Source organism: Biomphalaria glabrata, unplaced genomic scaffold (genome assembly GCF_947242115.1).
Source record: "Biomphalaria glabrata unplaced genomic scaffold, xgBioGlab47.1 scaffold_19, whole genome shotgun sequence".
NCBI classification, from domain to species: Eukaryota; Metazoa; Mollusca; class Gastropoda; family Planorbidae; genus Biomphalaria; species Biomphalaria glabrata.
This window is the reverse complement of record NW_026602932.1, coordinates 1,233,096-1,250,760: the sequence shown is the minus strand read 5'-3', so window position 1 is coordinate 1,250,760 and position 17,665 is coordinate 1,233,096. Positions and strand designations below refer to the sequence as shown.

The window sequence follows — 17,665 nt, the reverse complement described above, 5'->3', positions numbered from 1 at the left end:
TAGAGAGATTTCCTGTTCTGCGCATGTGTGACCTGTGTCTTGTCTCATGTAAACATGGCTATATGATCTAGATCCATGACATAGTAATACTTTCATAGAGTTGGGCAACTTTTTTTTTGAGGGTCTTAAGTTTGTTTTAGAGTTACTTTACATGTTACTTTTCCAGTTAGTATCCAAGGAACATTTATGCCAAGTTTTTATCAAAATTGGTCTAACGGTTTTGATTTCTATTTGGGACATACATATATACATATGCCTTACTTTCTGCTTCATATTATAGATCTATAGATAGGCTATATAAGTAATTATATTTTAATAATTTATTCATTGTTATTAAAATTTAAAGGACGTGACAACTGTCTATAAATATTATTCTAAAATAAAGAAAATACGTTAAGAGACTATATGATACACTTACACTGGCAAATAATTCCATTGGCAGCCAAAGATTTACCAGGAGGGCAGGAACATATAACACTTGTATTGTCAGGTGTTTCACTGCACAGATCACTACAGGAACTAGAGCTGCACAAGTCTACATCTGATACAAATAATACAATTTCTATATAAAGACATCACTAAATATGAAATGAAAAAAAGAAATATATTAGAAACAAAAATAGTAAAACATTATTTAAACCTAAGCCTCAATCATTTTGCAGAAAATAAAAATAAAAAATAAAAAAAAAAACTCTACAGGTTCTCAAATCACTGTTTAAAGCTTGTCCTTTAGGACAGAAACAAGTTTCATTGCCATTGACATTAATACACTGGTACTGACAAAGTGAACTGTTGGTGCACACACTGGTCACTGTGAACAAAAAAAGATTACCATCAGAATGAAACTCAAATTTTAAAATGACCTATCAATAAAGATGAATGGACAAGATATCCATTTTTAAAAATTGAGGTAATTATGATAAAAACCAAGAAAAAGTTCCCTTTAGAGATCTAATATCATAAAGATTAGAATATGTAGAGCTCATGGATTATCTGTGGTTGACAGTTAATGAAGTGGCCTGATCAGCACAATGATTCTTTTCTTCTCTTTCCCTAACATATCATGCACATCCTTTAGAACTCAAACTCAGTACAGTCTAAAAACCTGATTTAATGTATTTCTAAAGCAAGACTCATATTACAGATAAAAGCAGAGTGTTTTAGCTATTATCCATCGCATTTCCAAATCAATTACAATAATTAATAACATTCTTCATTTTGTAATTGCATATAAATGTTTAAAGGAATCAGTACTATTTCTTTTTTCAACTTCACTGCTACTAAGGAGCCAACATCTCATTCAAAGTCTCAACTATTATCTAATAAAAGCCAGGAAAATCGATTGTTTTTCACAAATAAGATAATCTTACCATCACATGTATATCCATCTCTGTTGAGGACATAGCCAGGTGTGCATGAACACCTGTAGTTGCCCAATGTGTTGATACATACACTTGTACATCTGTCTATTTGTTGAGCACATTCATCGATATCTGAGTACCAAAATACAGAAACACTAGATTAGATGCATGTTATCTTTTAGAGGATCTACTAACATAGATCATTATTAGAAAAAAAAAAGTTACATTTTTCAAAACTAAACTAAACTTAACTAGTGAGTGTGCTGAACCACACTTCTTATAAATTACCAATCAAATTAAAACAAAGGCTATAAAACAAAAGGTATTTCCTACCATCACATGTGTTAGTTGATGCATTATAAGCAAATCATTTATAACAGCCACAGCTGTAGCTACCAACAGAGTTCTGACATGTCTGCTGACAAGTGTTTAACCTTGGATCCAAACATTCATTGACATCTAAAGAGTTCAAGCAACATTTATGACATATCACACATAAAGTTATGGTACACTAAATAAATAAATAAAGGAACAATATGTTAATTAATTAATACAATTTGTTGAATGAACATTTAGGAAAAGTTTTCAAACATTCATAATAAGAGTTAACTACAATTATTATTTTTTTTTTATGAAATGACATTGAACTATCTGTGGTATCTTACAACTAGATAAAAATTTGTTTTGATAAATTTCTCTTAAATCTTTTTTTTTTAAGAAACAGTTCTTGTAAGAAAAAGTTCATATCAATTATTTTGTTTACTGACCTTCACACAATGTGCCATTAAGTCTGTAACCAGATTTGCAAACACATGAATCAGGACCTATACGACTCACACAATCCTGTCTGTCATTACACTGTAATTCCCCATTGGTACACTGGTTCACATCCACATCACAGAAAACTCCTAGGGTTGGGAAATAAGATGGAATAATTAGATCTAGTTCTTGGTAGATTTATTTAGTCGCATTTTAAGTGTTTTCTTGTGAGAAAAAAGTATTATTTATATGTTCATTAAATCTGATTTTACATTCATAACAATAAATAAAGGACAATAAAAAATACAATGAATCTTACATCACAATGTCATTGATTTGTTTTACAAGTTTTGGATGTTCCTTCAGATTTGAATATAATTACATCCTAGCCTAAACTCTTACAGAAATAAATAAGAATTTCTATCCAGAGCACAGAGTTAACATAGCATTATAATCTTGTATATACCTGTATATCCAGGTCTACAAATACATCCTCTAACATTATCACATCTTAATGCTCCAGTAGAACAAGAACAAGATCTTGAACAATTGACTCCCCAAGTTGTGCTACTACAGTCTGTAAGCAGGAAACATTGGAATCAATGTCTTGAAACATTAAACACAACAAATTTATTTTATTTAAACAAGAAAATATATTTATATTACTTAAAAAAAAAAAAAACAAGCTTATATTAAGCATAGGTTTATCAATTAGTTTGGGTCAGTCATGTAATTAAAATCATAATAGATCTAGACTAACAATAAAAAAGCATTTATAAAAAAAAAAGGAAAGGAGGGGAAGAGGGAACTCATGGCTCAAGCCAACATGATAACCATTCTGCTAGTGGAGAGCTTATGAACACAAAAAATGTATAGTTATCTATTGTTTCTATAGTCTCGACCTATTTTTCAGGTTTGTGTTCACTCAGACAATGACCTACAAAGTAGACTAATTCAGCTTATAACACCCCTTCAGCCAATTACAATTTATTTCCCTTGTTTGAGATACAAAACAAAATAATTAATCACCCATAGTTAATTAACTAATCGGTTAATTTTTTAAATTGATTCTTGTGTTGTCAGGTAAAAGAAATAAGCTTGATCCGAGATTGGGTATGGGAGAAATAACTTTTTACCAGAAAGACAGACAGAATGAGTTGATATAAGCTTTGTAAAAAAAAATCAATATAACATAACAAGAAATGAAACATTTCTATTTAAAAAATCTCACAGATCACCAAAAAAAGCATTTGAAAGCATTTCCATAAGAGTTTTTAACCATTGTTTTATAAATAGTATTTAAGATTTGTTATACTATTGCAGTTGCGTCCATCATTGTCCAAACTTGACCCAGGGGGACATGAACAGCTGTATCCTGGTACTCTGTTAACACATCCAGACTTGAAGCTGCACAAGTTCTTTGTTGATACTTCACATTCATTGATGTCTGTAACCAAATTGTGACAGTGTATGTTAATCTCATTTTAAAACTTCCTATCCTAGAAAAGATTCCAGTTATACACTAATGTCATAATTAAGATAAACCTTACCTTCACATGTGTCTTTGCCAACTAGATTGTAACCATCAGCACAAAAACAATATGAAGTGTTCTGTTGAAAGTCTACTGTGCATCCTTGAGAGCAGTTCAGTTTCTCAAAATCACTGCATACATCATCTTTCACTGGAAGTGTCAAAAAAATTCATTAGCTTTTTATTTGAACATTATAATACTTAAAGTAACTATTAAAAAAAATAAAAGAAAAAAATGCAAGGCCAATGACACTAGCTCCAGCTTGAATAACCTGCCCAGTGTGCAGCCGAACATTCTGGGCTCACATAGGTCTCACCAGCCACATGAGGAGGCAAAAAAAAAAAACCAGTGCAAAGCCCTCAGCCCCCCCCCCCCCAACCTGGATGACAAAAGTGGTCATCATCAAACCACAATGGACGAACTATATAAACAGAGAGAGAGAGAGAGAGAGAAAAAGAAAGTTGGAGTAGAGAAAGAGAGAGTCAGGGATAGATATACTTAATAATTACCTAGTAGACATGTTAGCCTATCATCATTTAATCTATACCCGTAGTTACAATCACAGTTGTATTTTCCAGGCACATCAACACAGATTTGTTGACATTGATGGTCCCCATTAGCACATTCATTGATATCTGAGGAGATTGTAACAGAGCAACTTGAGGTTGTTTTTTTTTGATTCAATGATTTCTAAAACATTTTATTAGCTCTAGAATTAATGTCTAAATTGATAATGAAGTTTATCAAGAAAATAAATCTGTGTCAATTATTTGATGTGAAACATACTAATGCAGTCCCCTTTATCATTTCTTGCATATCCAGGCTTACAGTTGCAGACATGACTACCAAAGTTATTGACACAATCTTCAATAAGTGGGTTGCAGTTGTTTAGGGCAGGATCAACACATTCATTTATATCTAAAACAAAATAGAATAGAAACAAATATAGCATTTTTAGGCAGTAGTGATAAATGTATACGTTGTTATATTTTTATAGTATTTGAGGAGATGAGACGTTGTTCCAGGAATGAGGAAAGAATTTTCTGTTGGACATAACTTTATAAGTTTCAGATGTTCCATCGGGCATTAAGATTATTATGTCTTAGTCCAAACCTCCTGCAGGATGGCGACAAGCAAATTTCGCACCTATGGCCATCATAACGACAATCCTAAACACATGCTACATACCAAGGCAGCCATCATCCTGGCTGATTATGTTAAGTGAAAGTAATCTCTTTAGATATACCTAAAGAATAGGGGTTAAAAAATGCTCTATTTTCTTTTGATTAATTTTCTGGATAGTAGTGACATGGGATAATGAGCTCAAGACAAGAATTTTTATGATTTAGGCATGTTATAATTTAAATTTCATGAAAATATTAATATCTATCATAATAATACTTTTATTTTAATTTGGATTTTAAAATATTAACTACATATTGTCTAGATCTACTTCATTTTTAAATTCCATAATCAAAAATTAAATTAAAATTAAGTTTTTTAAACATTAATTTGTTTTAAATAAAAATGGCATGCATTCACTTCTCTATCAAACAAAACATTTTCTGACAACAAACAAAAAAGTAATTGAAGTCTAATTATAACAGGGTAGTGAAATACTAATGAACAAAATGGATAATTTCAGCAAAATGTGAAAAATAATTACAAAGAGAAAGAGTTAAAGGAAGTATCAACAAATCTGTTTAAAGAAATAATTCATACAGCCCTAAATGACTTTAAAAAAAAAGGAAAAAAAAAGCTTAAAAGACAACATCATTAGTAATGTAGTATTAGTAGTCAAAAGTACTGACCTTGACAAGTTCCATTTCTAACATATCCAATAGGGCAAACACAGGAATAGCTTCCCAAAGCATTAACACAAACATCACCAATCAAACAGTTGTCTGTCCTTAGTGTACACTCATCAATATCATTGTTGCAGTTGACTCCCTCCCAGCCTATGTCACATACACAGCCTCTGACAGGATCACATGTCCCATGCCCACTACACTGACAGGATTGATTGCAGTTGACACCATAGAAGGACTTCTCACAAGCTGAAATGTGTAGACCTTTCTTATTAAGTAAAAAGCTTGACAGAAAAAAAAAAAGCAATTTATTATCCTTGGATTTCAATGGAGTTAGCATGTAAGTTACTATTCATTAATATTTTGTTTGGTTAAAACCACACAGTTACTTTGAACATTTCCAGAAAACAGTGCTTGCAAACATCATCATAAATGTGTATTTTTACAGCTATTATAAATTTTACATTTTAAACACAGCATTTATCATGGGATGATAGCATTAATAAATGACTTTTATAAGACATTAGAGAACACTTATTGTAAATGTAAATAATTCTTCAAATTGAATTTTAAAAGCTTTTTTTTTTTTCTTTCCCAATAAAATGAAGAAAAAAAACAAACTTCAGAACAAATGGAAAGAGTGTTTTTATTTCTGCCAATATATTTGACTATTAATGTACTAAAATAAATGCCAACCTGTACAAGAAGTTCTATCTGCTTCTAGTTTAAAACCAGCATAACATGAACAAGTAAATCTGCCATAAGTGTCTGTACAAATTTGACTACAGGGCTTCTTGGCAAGACTGCATTCATCTATATCTGAAGAGGAAGAGAGCTTTTTATTTTGTAATTGCAGTAAAGAATTCCAAATAATTTATTATCAATTTTGCAACATATAATATTGATCTTAAAAATATTCCTAAATTATTTTATGATGCTTACAAAAAGATAATGTAAAGAAAAAGATGTATAAACCCTACATAAAACAAATTAAGAAATCAGAAATTACACTTAGTCTAATATATAAGAAAAGATCATATAAGAAATACATTTCTGATTGTTTTGTCATCTAATTTTGTATAATGCAAGAAAACTTATAATTGTATTTTATATTTACTTGTGCATGTTTTGTTATCTCCCTGAAGTGCAAACCCCACTTGACAATCACACCTTGCTGTACCATTGTTAACAAAACATAGCTGGGAACAATTCAGGGCTTGGCACAGCTCTACATTACTTGAATCTGTAAGTTATTTTAGGTTGAGCGATATTAACAAGCAACTACAAGTATTATTCAATAATATATATATATATATATATATATATATATATATATATAATGAATGTTTTTAATATGAAAGAATAAAATTACATTTGCAGTTAAATTTTGTTTTCTCTCTTTATCTTAGAAAGAATGCTTAGAATTATCATAATAATGAAATGCTGAGCATTTTGTTAGTGGTGTGAAAATATGCACAAACATGTACATGCATGTTATAATATAAGACAAGTTAAGTTTGCCAAGTTTTTGAAGATCACAATAGATGTGAGCAACTCAAAATACAATATATTAAGGCCTTGAAGTTTTCAAAATTAGTACAAATCAATAAGCATCAAAAGAAAAAAAATATTTTATCTTCAGCTTACTTTTTTCACAAACTCCACTTTGGAGAGTATATCCATTGAAACAATTACAAGAGTAACTTCCAATTGCATTGACACAAGTTTGTGAGCAGTCATCTATGTTCTCTTCACATTCATTGATATCTAGCACAGAAAAAAATCAAACAGCCAAAATATGGGGTCCAAATAGATCTAGTTTACAATTTTACCACTATTAATTCATAGAAATAGAAAACAATACAAATGTTACCATCACAAATGCTTGTGTTGAGTGTATTCAATCTGAAACCAATGTTACAGCTACAAATGTAGGATCCAACAGTGTTTTCACATCCTTGTGGACATGTCAAATTATCTTTACATTCATTGATGTCTAAGAAACAGAATGTCAGAAATAGTAAAAACAATCATCATTTTCTTTCTATGAAAATTTTAAAAGCCCATAAATTTAATTACATGTTAGTTTGATTAATACAAATATTTGTCTTATAAACTTCCAGATTGTCAGAGTAGACCATCCATGTTTTTTTTAAAGATAACTACAAGGTACAAAAATTAGTTTATGTTTTAAAAATCATGTATATGAATTAATTTTATATTTTAAGTTGATCACCATCAAATTTCATTAGTGTGTTTGAGAGACTTAAAACCTCTCTTCCAAAAGCACTGGACATTTCCTGCAGTTGTGCACAGTGATAATAATAATCTTTATTATCCATAAGGAATTTTGTCTTACAAATTGAGCATTACACACAAAAAATTATAACTATAGAAAACAAAATATACATTTTGTGAAATATTTTTATCAGATAGTTGAAATGTATTTAATGATTTGAATGCAAGGAGTTTTTGTGTCTGTTTGTCTTTGTAATGAGTGTCTCGTGATGGTAAAATGACAAAATCCTGACTCTAGGGTGCTTTTTATTTCTAAAATGTTTTTTCTTTCTTATGAATGTTTTTCACAAACAGATGCCCAAGTGTTGTTTTTTTTTACCATTAACTTTACTAGCAGCATGCACATATATCAACATACAGGTAAAGAACATGTGGCTTCACAGACTTGTCATGTTTTAAGTTGATAACATGTACTATTTAATCATTTAACACACGACATTTAACAAACAAAATTATAACTTAATATTATTGTTTCAAATGTCTAATAAGGGTATCAGATTACATAGAATTAAAACAAACATTTATCCCCCCCCACACACACACAAAATACACATTTACTTATTTACAGATCATTATGATGGATTTAACAATTAGTGAAACTATTACACAAGACAAGTTCTACAAGAAAAAGAAGTATATAAATGGTGTTGATCACTTACCTATACATCTGCCCCCTTGCTCTTCAAATCCAACTGGACAAGGTCCACACACATAGCCTGTCTGATTCATACCTTGTTGTTACGGTGTCAGGTCTGTACAGCTTTGACCCACAGCACAAGGATTAGCTCTACAGGAATTATAGTTCTCACTACAAAAATCTCCTGAAAACATATTTTTGAACAAGCATTAAGAAACCTGCAACTTCTTTCTCCTCTATAAGCAAAGGGATTTATTCTCTGCCCAGGTGGCTAGCATGTGTCCTGAGCTATCAAGTCTTTGTTTTTCCTGCACTTGGCATGACTTCACTTCTCCAGCCATACTTGTGGACCAATCATATCCATCCTGCATTTCCTCCTTCAACACTCTCCTACCACCATATTACACTTTATCTCCCTTTGTTTCCTTTGCAGCAATATCTCCTACTACCTTCATCTCCCAAACTACCAACCCAATTTTGCAACTCCTCCTTCCAATAACCTTTTCCCTTCCCTATCAAACCTTTCACCAGAAGAAGAGACAATATAATCCCATCAAACCTTTCACAAGAAGAAGAGACAATATAATCCCATCAAACCTTTCACCAGAAGAAGAGACAATATAATCCCATCAAACCTTTCACAAGAAGAAGAGACAATATAATCCCATCAAACCTTTCACCAGAAGAAGAGACAATATAATCCCATCAAACCTTTCACAAGAAGAAGAGACAATAACACTAATTGCATCTCTCGATCAATATATGTAAAGACAGCTCACTGTTGATATGTAATATGTAACATAAGTAGTCATAGTCTCTCTCTAACTGTTAAATATTATTAAAATCTAACAATACATTTTCATAGGCTATATTTTATTTTAGATGCATGGGAAGAATTTAAAATGATATTTCTTGTGCTGTAAACCCTTAATGTTAGATTTTGCTAAATGCTTGTGGCTCTCAATACTTTTATATAAAACATTTACTTACAATGATATCATAGAACACATATAGCACAAACATTGTGATAGATAATGTGTGACTAGAGAAGATGATAGGTTGAAAAGTAGAATTTTTACAAAAGCAAGTAAAGTAGATCAAGTGCATTAGTATGTAAATCAATATTGATTCTATTTTGAGAAAATTATAACATTTAAATCAGCTTAAAAACTATTTCAAAATGTCATTAACACAAAAAAAAAGGTCACACTTATTTAAAACTTTTTTTGCTCTGTCTTATTGAATGACTAATTCAAGGTCCAATACTTCATAATGGTATATACAATGGTATGTCTGCACTTTTCAGAAAAACTATCACTTAAACAGCATTATTTAAATATAAGTAATGTGACAAATAGATTTCCTACAATGATCTTTTCTTATGTTGAAATCTGTCTATATATTATTGAATAATAATAATAATAATCACCTGTATAAGCAGGAAAACAGTTGCAGGCAAACAAAATTGAAGTATCAGAAACATTAAGTACTCTGCTATTATCACACTGCCCATGTCCACTACAGTTGCTACATGTTGCAGTGGGTATAGTGATTATATTAGACTGGCCATCTTTGGAATCTACAGCATAGACTCTGTGAACAAAATTTACTTATATAGTTCTATATATTACAAACAAGATAGAAAAACATTATCAGAATATAAATGAAATTTTAAGATCCTATACAAGACTTACTGAATGGAAACAATGTTGCTAACATCAGGGCTGTAGGTAATAATACCATCACCCGATACACTGACTCTAGGTGATGGACTGACTAGTTTATAAGTGACATTGTCTTTATCTGCATCTGTTGCTACAACTCTTATGGCGTTTGTTCTGTTTTCTGTCACCTCCCACTGGCTGTCATTGTTCAAACTTTGATTCAAGTTGAGCACAGGTAAACTGTTTTCTAAAATTAAAATATACAATATTCAAGTATAATGATGTTAAATATTACATTTTAATAAGACTTAATCCTACCAGGCCTTAGCCCTTTAAACTGTCCCCTATGCCTGAGCTCTTTGAGACCAGGTAACGAAAAGTATAAATCTAATAACGAATCACAATTTTTCTAATTACTTAATCTCTCACTGTCTCTTTCAGTTGAAGTAAAAACATTCTTCTTAGCAAAACTGTGACTCCTAATCAACTTTTGGTCGAGAGGCTAAGTGCGCTTGAACTGGGTTTGGCTACCTAGAAGGGGGCTTGAGGTTCGACACCCGACTCGAGCAGAGTTGTGTTTACTGAGCGCCTAAAGGCAGCACGGAAAACAAACTCCTAGATACCCCCTCCCACTGGTCCACAAATGAGATTGGACCAAAGCTCTCTGAGCATGCTATAAGCATGAAAGTAGCACTATATAAAAGCTATAAATATATATCTATATATATATGTTTCCAGTTGATGGTTATTGCAAAGCTTCAGAAATTTATCATGTTACCTCTCACCATATGGGGACAGACACTAGCGCAAGGGTAAGCATGCTAATTAATGATTGGTTATTCTTAGATTGTGACACTTTTTTTTTTCATGTAATAATCAAATACAGAAAAATAGGTAAAGTGGTCTGGTGGTGTTAATGCTTAATATTACATGTACTTATAACAAATATATATGACTGTCACATGCCCTAAAGACTGAAAGGGGAACTTTACTTACAATTTATTATAGCATATGGTTGTGTATTTATGTTCTTGTTGTGTGTTGTGAACTGATTTGTTCTTGTGTGTCAAAATGTCTTGGTGTCCAGGTCAGCTTGTGTGTGTATGTACTGTGTTATCATGAACTGTTTTGTCATTCTTGTTCAATAAATTGTAGTCACCTAATGAAACACTACAAGAAGACATGTCTTGATCAAAGGCTTTATTAAACAAGAACGACAAAACAGTTCACATATTAAGTTTTAAAAAAATGAATAGAGTAGCCATTACATCTACATTGAGCACAAAATATTATTTTTAATAGTGACTGATTTTTGAGATCTTAGCTTTTAACAGAAAGACAAAAAAAAATACAGGAAGCTTAAAAAAAAGAAATATTTCTCTCTGTATATATATATAATGTATAGAAATGTGTGCCAACAAGCTACTTACTAAGAGATGCAACAGCAGCACTAGTCTTTAATTTTGTGTTCTTAGTGTTTTTAGCAAATTCATCATTTCCAGTTGCAATATAATCAAATATACAAGCAACATTGGAAAAGCCACATTTAGCTTGAGCTGCTGCTAGTTTTACTTGATCAACTTCTTCTATAAACATTGGAACAAAATCTGGATGTCTGTAAGTAGCTGCAGTGTCCCCAAAATTGTAATCGAAGACAGTGTCGTTATCACTTACTTCCCCTGCGAAACATAAGACATCACACAAAATAATTACATCATTTTTCTTTGTTACTTTAAAAGATAATTTTACCAACAGACTCACAGGGAATATTTAAAATCTTAACACTGCATAAATTATATCAATTATGCAATATGGAAGATTTATACAATTACTGTTTTAAAAAGGCGATTTAAAATGGTAAAGAAACAGTTATACTAAAAAAAAAATTACAACAAAAAAACAACAACAAACTACACATTTCACCATGTTCATTTGATGGGCCATAACAAACTAATGATAAGTAAATAAGTTTATTATATATATTAAATAGAATGTGCGATGGCAGAGAGGTTAAGCGCTTGGCTTCCGAACCTGGTGTCTTGGGTTCAGTGACGACTGGGATATAAAGCTTTTTAGGAGATTTTAAGGCTGCCCCTGAATCCACCCTAATCTAATGGGTACCTGACTTAAGTTGGGGGAAAGTAAAGGTGGTTGATCGTTGTGCTGGCCACATGGCACCCTGCTTGTTAACGGTTGGCCAAAGAAAGAGATGACTTTAACATCATCTACCCTATAGACTGAAAGGGGAACTTTACTAACATATTATTTTAAATAGCATATTAAGTTTTTAAAAAAATAAATAAAGTAGCCAATACATCTACATTGAGCACAAAATATTATTTTCAATAGTGATTTTGATTTTTGAGATCTTAACTTTCAACAGAAAGACAAAAAAAAAAATAACAATAGAGGAAGCTTTAAAAAAAAAAAAGAAATATTTCTACAAGCTTACACATCTTTCCAAAGTTTTCAAATATTTTCCTCTCTGTGTTAGTCTGATTAGCTGTCAACACTGTACCATTCGGCAGGATAAAGTCATTGTTTGGATTCCCATCAAAGTTACCCAGAAGTCCTTGGGTTTGGTTTCGTAACTTAATGTCAGCTTGTACTGTGAACTCAAGACTTTGTAAACCCATAAATATTTTCAATGTTATACCTGGAAAACACAATATGTATATTGATTAAAATATAGCAACTCCTATTTAATTAGCTACCTATAAATGTAGCAAGGTTTGGGGCTCATATGTAACAACAGCTACAACTTTAAAGGATTACTGTAAAATAGAAACAATGGAATATATTGATACCAGTTGTAAAGGATGCCACCAGTCTTGTTTTATTTCCACTATCTTCTCTCAAAATGACGAAATTCTTTAGAGTTTGCTTGAAGGCGGAGGTCTTATAGAAGTCAGTAGTGAAGTCTATAGTGTCAGCATAGATAATCATGGCTTAGAGAAAGAAAAAGAATACAATAACATTCAATATATTATAGAATGTAAAAAAGAGGGATAGAAATAATATTTACATAATTTTAAAACAAGCAATAGAAAAAAGAATACTTTTTTAAAAAACAATTTTTTTTTTTTTTAAAACAAAGCTTATCCAAGGGAAAGAACTACTAATTACTGCCATTTATCTGAAAAATGGCATGTTTAAGTACTCTTTCTGTTATATAAAACAAAATAAATAAATTAGTACTAACTGATTAAGTAATTGGTTAACTTTTTGAATTGATTCGTGTATTGTCATCCACTATGAATAATTATGAAAAATTTCAACATGATCCAAGAATGTGAAATTGGAGAAAAAACATGTCAAAACATAATAAGGAAATTAAATCCATATATACATTCACATTTCTCAATAAGTAGCATTTATTCCCCTTATTTCAATAACACACAAGATAATTAATAATAATAATTATAATAACGTAATAATTAATTTACTAATTGGTTAATTTTTTTGAGTGATTCATGTCTTTTCAGGTACAATAAATAATTGTGCAAAGATTCAACTAGATCAGAGAATGGGAAATGGGAGAAAAAACAAGTTCAAACCTTTTACCAGACAGACAGAGTGAGCTGATATAAAGCTTTGTAAAAAAAAGAACATTAAGATGTTTAAAAGATATATTTAATTTTCTCACAAGTTTTCTTCAGGGAAAGTTCAACTTGTAATGTAGATGAGCGATTGTCCTCACTGACGGCGAAAGCTACAAACACTGTGGCATTGGTAAATGATTCATTCGATAGCGCTACACGATCCGTTCTTGCCTAGTTTGAGATTATATTTGAGAAATAAAAATAAAAGTAAACTTGTATGGAACTATTGATAAGTAGATCAGTAGTAATAAAGCCATATAAATATAGTGCTCTTAAGTTATATGAAAAGGTAGAAATAAATCAGCATTTCTAGACCATCAGATTTTTATATATTTACAAAAAAGTTTTTGTATATACAGAGAAGGATGAGTTGGAGCAAAATTTTTGGCACTCAGTCACTTTATTTTCTATTACTATACTACAATTATAAAAATGTTTTATTTGCAGTCCATGAATGTGTGTCAATTTCATTTTTTCTGTTTTTTTTCTGAGTTTTTATCTTCTATCAATTCTTGGGTATGTGTATAATATTGTTGTAGTTTAGTGGTGTATTTATTTGTAATTTTCATTTGCTATTATTAATTTTTAATTCAGAAACTTCTAGGTAAAATTTCTCTTTTTTAAATGTAAACAGTGATTAAGATGACACAATTCAAACAAGAAGTATGAGATGTAGCTTCTATCAAATATAACCAAGAGAGAGGGAGAGAATGGAATAACTTCAATAAGATTAAATCTTATTTGTTTTATTACTATATTAACTTTTGACCATTGATAGTTTCTAACATAATTTGAAAGTACAATGATCAGGTGTGGTTAGGACTTAATCACACATTTACTTTTTATCCTAAGCCATGATGCTGTTCCTTTTACTATTTTTTCTGCACTCTGTTTTATTGCTCTAATCACTCCACAATGCAAAAAACAAAAGGCAGGCACCCCAAAAGCAGACCATAAGTATATGAGTATGGTGGCTTGATGATGTAGAGGCAGATCTACAACAGCTAAAAGTCAAGGCATGGAGACGTAAAGCATAGGCTTGATCAGAATGGAGGGATGTGCTAAAGCAGACCAGGGCCCTCCATGGGCTGTAGCACCATTGGGATGGATGGATGATGGATCACTCCACAATAATTAATTGATGGTATTTACAAGACTTCTATTTATGACTTACAGTGGAATGAAAACTGATTTATTTTTTAGATTTTTATAAAATAAAAGGAAGCTTGCGAAACACTTTAAATTTTAACAATTTCTGATTTTCACAAGTATCCACTATTACAGACAATATTTCTCATACGAAAGAATTTTTAACATATCAAAACAAACAAACAAAAGCTTACCTGCATCATAAATTTTTCAGGAACATTAAGCATAATATACTCTGCCAATCCATTTAGTGTATACTCATTATCATCCAATGTGGTCATGTGAGGATCACCAAATGAGGAAGCTGTAGTATAATTATTAGAAATTTTAAAAAAGCAATGACACTTTTTATGATGTTGAAAACACAATTTCAAAAAGAAGACATTAAAAAAAATTTAAGCAATACAACCACCAAATAATAAAGGTCATCTATGGAAGACAGCTGCAAGGGTGCCATTTGACCAGAGAAGCAACTAACCACTTTTTATTTTCCACAACTAATGTCAGGTACTCAGATTTGGATTCACTCAGAAACATAATTCCGAAATTCAAAATCCCAATCTTCACCCAGATTTTAGCCAGAGATCCCCTCAGGTTAGAAGTCAAGCACTTTACCACAAAGCCACCACATGCACCCCTACCAAATAACAGACAACTAAATACAGTTTGTGTACCAGGCTGTGAGTTTTTAACATGCTCAGGCAACAATAAAAAAATAGAAATGGACAAGTGATTTGAGTGCTGGAACAAGTCTCAAAGAGCCAGTGGAGTTCGGGAGCACATGACTGCACTTCCTGTGATGGAGGCTGCATAAGCAAGCTATTATAGCACAGTGAGTGAAGGCCACTGTCCCATTGGTTCATATTTAGCACAGCTCAGTCCAAGAAGAAACCGTGTCTCATATTCTTCTTTACAGCCCAAGACCCTGTCTCAAAAGGTCTAAAAAAAATTCTCAACCTGCATGGTGACATACATGCAATATGCAAAACATCAGGGTTTTTGTAAGATAGGATTTGAAACTCTTAAGCTCTCACTCAAATGCAGTTTGATGATGATGATGAAATATAGTTTGAATTTTTAAAAGAGATAAGGTCTAAATAAAAAACTATTATAAGTTGCAGCCTAAGTTTATTTTAAACAATAAAATAATGTAAAATTCTCACATTACCAGAGATAAAAGGTGAGTCTAAAGTACACCCAGGGTCAGGCCGAACTTTACTGTAGAGTTCACAAAGATCTGATTCCTGACAACACCAAATCTTGGGGGTTAAATCTTTCTCCAAAGACTGACGTCTGTTCTCTGGGAAAGGACTTTCTGTTAAAATGTTTCCAGAATCTGCTACACCAGAAACATAGAATGATTCTCTAGCAGCTTGTTGTGTTGCTTCCCAACTGTTACTAGTTGGGTTTTTATATTGGTAACAGCAAAGCTGAAAGTAATATTTCAGTTATTAATCAAAAAAAAAAAAAATTCATACTTCAAAACATTCATTAGATTAATTAATTTTTTTGGAAATATCTTCTTTTTAAAAAAAGATATTTAACCTATGTTATTTACCTTATAAATGGTTTGAAACTTAAGTCCTAAATTAAAAACTAAATTTCTAAAGATGTTTACTAGGAAGAAACAACATAATATGAAAAGTGACATACAGTATTTTGAAATCAAATCTATTTATTAAGAAATATCAATCTAACATCATCACTCACCCTGTTTAAAGAGTTATTTGGTAGTTCCCTTCTCTTGTAAATGGAAGATATAGCATAGCAGTAAATGTTGTCATTGCTTCTCTTTTCAACAAGTGTCCACTGGTAGTCCAGTCTCTCTAAACTACATGGGCATTTCAACAGTGACCTGATATTGTTTTGAAACTGTGTGTTACTAACAAGATACACATTTTTGTAGTAAAAGTCTAGACAGTTTTGTGCTGAGTTTTCAGAAGCACCAACAATATCAATGTAAGTGCCTTCACGACCTGAAGAATATTATATAAAAAAAAGATATGATTAACAATTATAATACCTTCAAACAATAATTAGATTTTGATTAGATGTAGAATAAAAGACTTCTATTGGTGTTGCAGTATGTCATGTATATGTTTGGGAGTCACAATAAAGAGAGGGGAGGAGTAAGCTACAAAGAAATGCTCAGAGACACTTAAGTTAAGGGCACATTTATTATTCCCTATGCTAGGAGGAATTATTTAAAGTGTATGGAACGAATTGCTTGAATCCGCCAGGAAAACCAATGATTTAGTAGAGTTTATTCACTAATTAACAAGCACAACTACACTGACATTGGTATGCATAAATTGTAATTATAGTCTTCTATGGAGGCATGTCTGTAATTTAAAAGTAAAGAAGCCTACATAGAACAATTTTTATGTTAATTTTTTTTTTTTTTTTAATTCAATTAATAAATATTCCTTTTGGAATTTTTGTTTTAATTTTTGAGTTAATAAAAATAATGCAACAGCTTAAATGTTACTCTAATAATTAGTACTCATTGTGAATTTATGTCCAGTAGGAGATTAGCTGTAACTATTTTATTGACTTGAGTGCAACATAATTTTTAGTCATTATTTTTTATCAATATCATACATTCATATTTCAGTAGCAACAGTATGTAAATAGCAGCATATAATACAGTCATTATTTTTTTTTATTATTATCATACATTCATGTTTCACTTGTGATTGAAATTGAGACAATTTACCTGCTGTTCCAATATCAGAACCAAGACTGTTTTTCTCGAAAATGTTAGTTTGTAATCTTTAAGGGCTTTGTCAGAGACATGTCCAACATAAATATTTCTATTTGGAACAAACTCCCATTTCATTCCACCTTTTTGGTAC

General features: G+C 31.2%; 2 protein-coding genes across 2 annotated transcripts; both read right to left on the bottom strand.

Moving 5' to 3' along the window:
• Positions 1-1,370: 1,370 nt before the first annotated feature.
• Positions 1,371-9,963, bottom strand: LOC106057918 (latent-transforming growth factor beta-binding protein 4-like). The gene is made up of 15 exons (XM_056017995.1): positions 9,825-9,963; positions 8,418-8,579; positions 7,334-7,456; positions 7,108-7,227; positions 6,578-6,703; positions 6,157-6,279; positions 5,464-5,709; positions 4,439-4,570; positions 4,162-4,287; positions 3,671-3,802; positions 3,436-3,567; positions 2,587-2,697; positions 2,129-2,269; positions 1,695-1,820; positions 1,371-1,493 (listed from the first exon to the last, which is right to left on the bottom strand). The coding sequence occupies exons 2-14, from the start codon at positions 8,485-8,487 to the stop codon at positions 1,729-1,731; spliced, it is 1,674 nt and encodes a 557-aa protein (XP_055873970.1). The 5' UTR covers positions 8,488-8,579; positions 9,825-9,963; the 3' UTR covers positions 1,371-1,493; positions 1,695-1,728.
• On the bottom strand, positions 9,775-17,584 carry LOC129924209 (mucin-like protein). Its single transcript, XM_056018023.1, has 10 exons — positions 17,527-17,584; positions 16,521-16,786; positions 15,979-16,240; positions 15,005-15,114; positions 13,706-13,832; positions 12,867-13,007; positions 12,512-12,715; positions 11,490-11,738; positions 10,090-10,306; positions 9,775-9,988 (listed from the first exon to the last, which is right to left on the bottom strand). Exons 4-10 carry the CDS (start codon positions 15,089-15,091, stop codon positions 9,775-9,777), a joined length of 1,239 nt encoding a protein of 412 aa, XP_055873998.1. The 5' UTR covers positions 15,092-15,114; positions 15,979-16,240; positions 16,521-16,786; positions 17,527-17,584.
• Positions 17,585-17,665: the final 81 nt, after the last annotated feature.

What these genes read in the sequence shown, in the direction of transcription:
- LOC129924209 (XM_056018023.1), bottom strand. Translation starts at nt 15,091, where the DNA reads ATGACCACATTGGATGATAATGAGTATACACTAAATGGATTGGCAGAG. An exon ending in GGTGGCATCCTTTACAACTG is followed by an intron (nt 12,716 to 12,866) that starts GTATCAATATAT and finishes TGTGTTTTCCAG; the next exon opens with GTATAACATTGAAAATATTT. An exon ending in AGCAACATTGTTTCCATTCA is followed by an intron (nt 9,989 to 10,089) that starts GTAAGTCTTGTA and finishes TTTTGTTCACAG; the next exon opens with AGTCTATGCTGTAGATTCCA.
- LOC106057918 (XM_056017995.1), bottom strand. Translation starts at nt 8,487, where the DNA reads ATGAATCAGACAGGCTATGTGTGTGGACCTTGTCCAGTTGGATTTGAA. An exon ending in AGATAGAACTTCTTGTACAG is followed by an intron (nt 5,710 to 6,156) that starts GTTGGCATTTAT and finishes TACACATTTCAG; the next exon opens with CTTGTGAGAAGTCCTTCTAT. An exon ending in TAGGCTAACATGTCTACTAG is followed by an intron (nt 3,803 to 4,161) that starts GTAATTATTAAG and finishes TGACACTTCCAG; the next exon opens with TGAAAGATGATGTATGCAGT.